Raw genomic sequence first — 2,507 nt, 5'->3', positions numbered from 1 at the left:
TCTAAAAAAAAAAAAAAAAAGAAAGACTTTATTTTTGGCAAGGAAAAGAGAATAAAGGCAGGGGGCCATGGGCGTGCCCCACCAGGCTGCCAGGAGAGTGCGAGGTTCCAGGTCAGCTCTGGAGAGGTCCTCAAGGATTTTGGTTGTCCCACGGCAAGCATAGCCCTTCTGGGTCGTGTTTCTTCTTCCCTGTCTTTAGACTGCAGATGTGCTCACACCCTGGATATTCCTGATCATTGCATAAATGAGATGGTTGACATGTTCTTTTAGCCATGCAGCTGTACACCTGCCATACACCTGTTAAATGTTCCATTTGTTCCTGAGGGGAAAGCAGAACGTGACCCAAGTGTGTTCCTAGACCTGTGCTGATGCACTGAAATCTGACCTCCCACAACAGTTTTTAACCAGGGCTGTGTGTCAGAATTATCTGTGGAGATGACAAACCACTCCAGCCTGCCCCTGTACCGCTCTCCCATCAGGGGATTCTGATCTTGGTGAAAGAAGGTCTGATGCAGTGGTATCTAGGCACAAGTGTTCCCGAAAGTTCCACAGGTGATGTGAGAACTGCCTTTGGGAGACAAGTCTGCCCTGTAAGGTGCTTTCTAGGTATTAACTGATGGTCCTAAAGGTTGTCTTCCATCCACAGGCCATAGGCATCTTTCCAACAATGGCTAGTGATTTTACTGTTTATTTTTCCTCATCACACTTACGGATACTTGACATTATGTTATTTATTTAGTTATCAATTTCCCCCACTAGAATTGCAAATATTCTGAAAGATTTCGTCTAGTTCACCGCTGTACTCTCAATATCTAATATAATGTCTGGGATGAAACAGATACTCAATAATAAATAGAATTCTTGTTAACTGAACCTTATTACACCTGCTATTGCCTATACTTAACAGAAAGTGTCCCTCAGCTCTCAAGGTGATAATTCTCTTTTGACCTTTAAAATATAAACAGCCGGGCACGGTGGCTCACGCCTGTAATACCAGCACTTTGGGAGGCTGAGGCGGGTGGATCACGAGGTCAAGAGATCGAGACCATCCTGGTCAACATGGTGAAACCCCGTCTCTACTAAAGATACAAAAAACTAGCTGGGCATGGTGGTGCATGCCTGTAATCCCAGCTACTCAAGAGGCTGAGGCAGGAGAATTGCCTGAACCCAGGAGGCGGAGGTTGCGGTGAGCCGAGATCGCGCCATTGCACTCCAGNGAATTGCCTGAACCCAGGAGGCGGAGGTTGCGGTGAGCCGAGATCGCGCCATTGCACTCCAGTCTGAGTAACATGAGTCAAACTCCGTCTCAAAATAAATAAATAAATAAATAAACAAACAAAGCCAAACACCAAATTGAAATGTGTAAAAGGTGCAGTACTTATAAAGTCTGCCTACCTTCCCATAGTCCAGTCTTCCTTTTTCTTGGGCCTGCAAAAGAAGAGGGGGAAATTGATTTGTTACTGCTCTAAAAGTTTAGTGCTTCTATAATTTTTGCTTCTCAAAGAATAGAAAGAACTTCTCTGTCCTTCTTTCCCTTTATAATACATGTACATTTCAAGCAAATAGAAAAGTTAAATGAACAGTTCAATGAGCACACATATACACTCTAGCTGTACCTGGCAGGAGTGGGCATCACGACTTCATGTCGCATGCTTCAGCAAGTATCTTATACACACAGGGCATCTCATACATCACCCCATGGTCACGATCAAAATTAATGAACTCACAATAATGCCATGTCATCTACCACAAATCTATATTCAAATTTCTCCAACTGTTCCAAGAATATATTTTACAGCTTTTTTCCCCAAACCAGAATTAATCAAGATTCACACATTGCATTCTGGTTTGTACGTCTCTTTTGTTACCTTATATTTATTACTATCATTTCTTCTTTTTTTGCCTTTTAAACCTAGACTAGTCTCTCCCCACTTTTCATGGAATGAAAATAAAAGCCATTAACTTCTTTTCATAAAAACCATTAACTTTTTGCAAAGACAAGGATAGCTATTTTATAAAATCCCTTTTCCTTCTTTCCTCATTGCATCATGTAACTTGTTTCTGTTTTGCTTGTAAGCTGGAAGTTGGGTCTAGAAAAGCTTGCTAAGATTTAGGTTAAACATTTTTGGCAAAATAGTGATATGGAAATATTACTCCATCAATTCAGGAGGTACAAAATGTCAGGCTGTTCCACTCTTAGTAATGGTATAAATTCGGCCGGGTGCAGTGGTTCATGCCTGTAATCCCAGCACTTTGGAAGGCCAAGGCAGACAGATTACCTGAGGTCAGGAGTTTGAGACAGCCTGGCCAACATGGCGAAACCCTGTTTCTACTAAAAAATATAAAAATTAGCCGGTGTGGTGGTGTGAACCTGTAATCCCAGCTACTCAGGAGGCTGAGGCAGGAAAATCGTTGAACCCAGGACGTAGAGACAGTAGTGGGCCCAGATGATGCCACTACACTCCAGCATGAGCAACAGAGCAAGCCTCCATCTAAAAAAAAAAAAA

The 2,507-nt window shown here is 42.5% G+C and overlaps 1 protein-coding gene across 5 annotated transcripts in view; it reads right to left on the bottom strand.

The window, feature by feature from the left end:
- PDSS2 (decaprenyl diphosphate synthase subunit 2) overlaps window positions 1-2,507 on the bottom strand; it is a 280,873-nt gene that overhangs the window by 33,785 nt on the left and 244,581 nt on the right. For 3 of the 5 annotated variants that reach the window (XM_017543745.2, XM_017543749.2, XM_037743954.1), the window contains one exon: window positions 1,396-1,428. The exons of 1 other annotated variant lie outside the window; for it this stretch is intronic. In XM_017543745.2, coding sequence (XP_017399234.1) covers window positions 1,396-1,428 — 33 coding nt within the window. Of the gene's footprint in view, window positions 1-82; window positions 230-1,395; window positions 1,429-2,507 lie in introns of all 5 variants that reach the window. One more of the 5 variants, XM_017543747.2, reaches the window with a different exon arrangement.

The sequence above is a fragment of the Cebus imitator genome, unplaced genomic scaffold (genome assembly GCF_001604975.1).
Source record: "Cebus imitator isolate Cc_AM_T3 unplaced genomic scaffold, Cebus_imitator-1.0 Scaffold160, whole genome shotgun sequence".
Taxonomy (NCBI): domain Eukaryota; kingdom Metazoa; phylum Chordata; class Mammalia; order Primates; family Cebidae; genus Cebus; species Cebus imitator.
The sequence above is the reverse complement of the archived record's forward strand: the minus strand, read 5'-3'. Positions and strand labels throughout refer to the sequence as shown.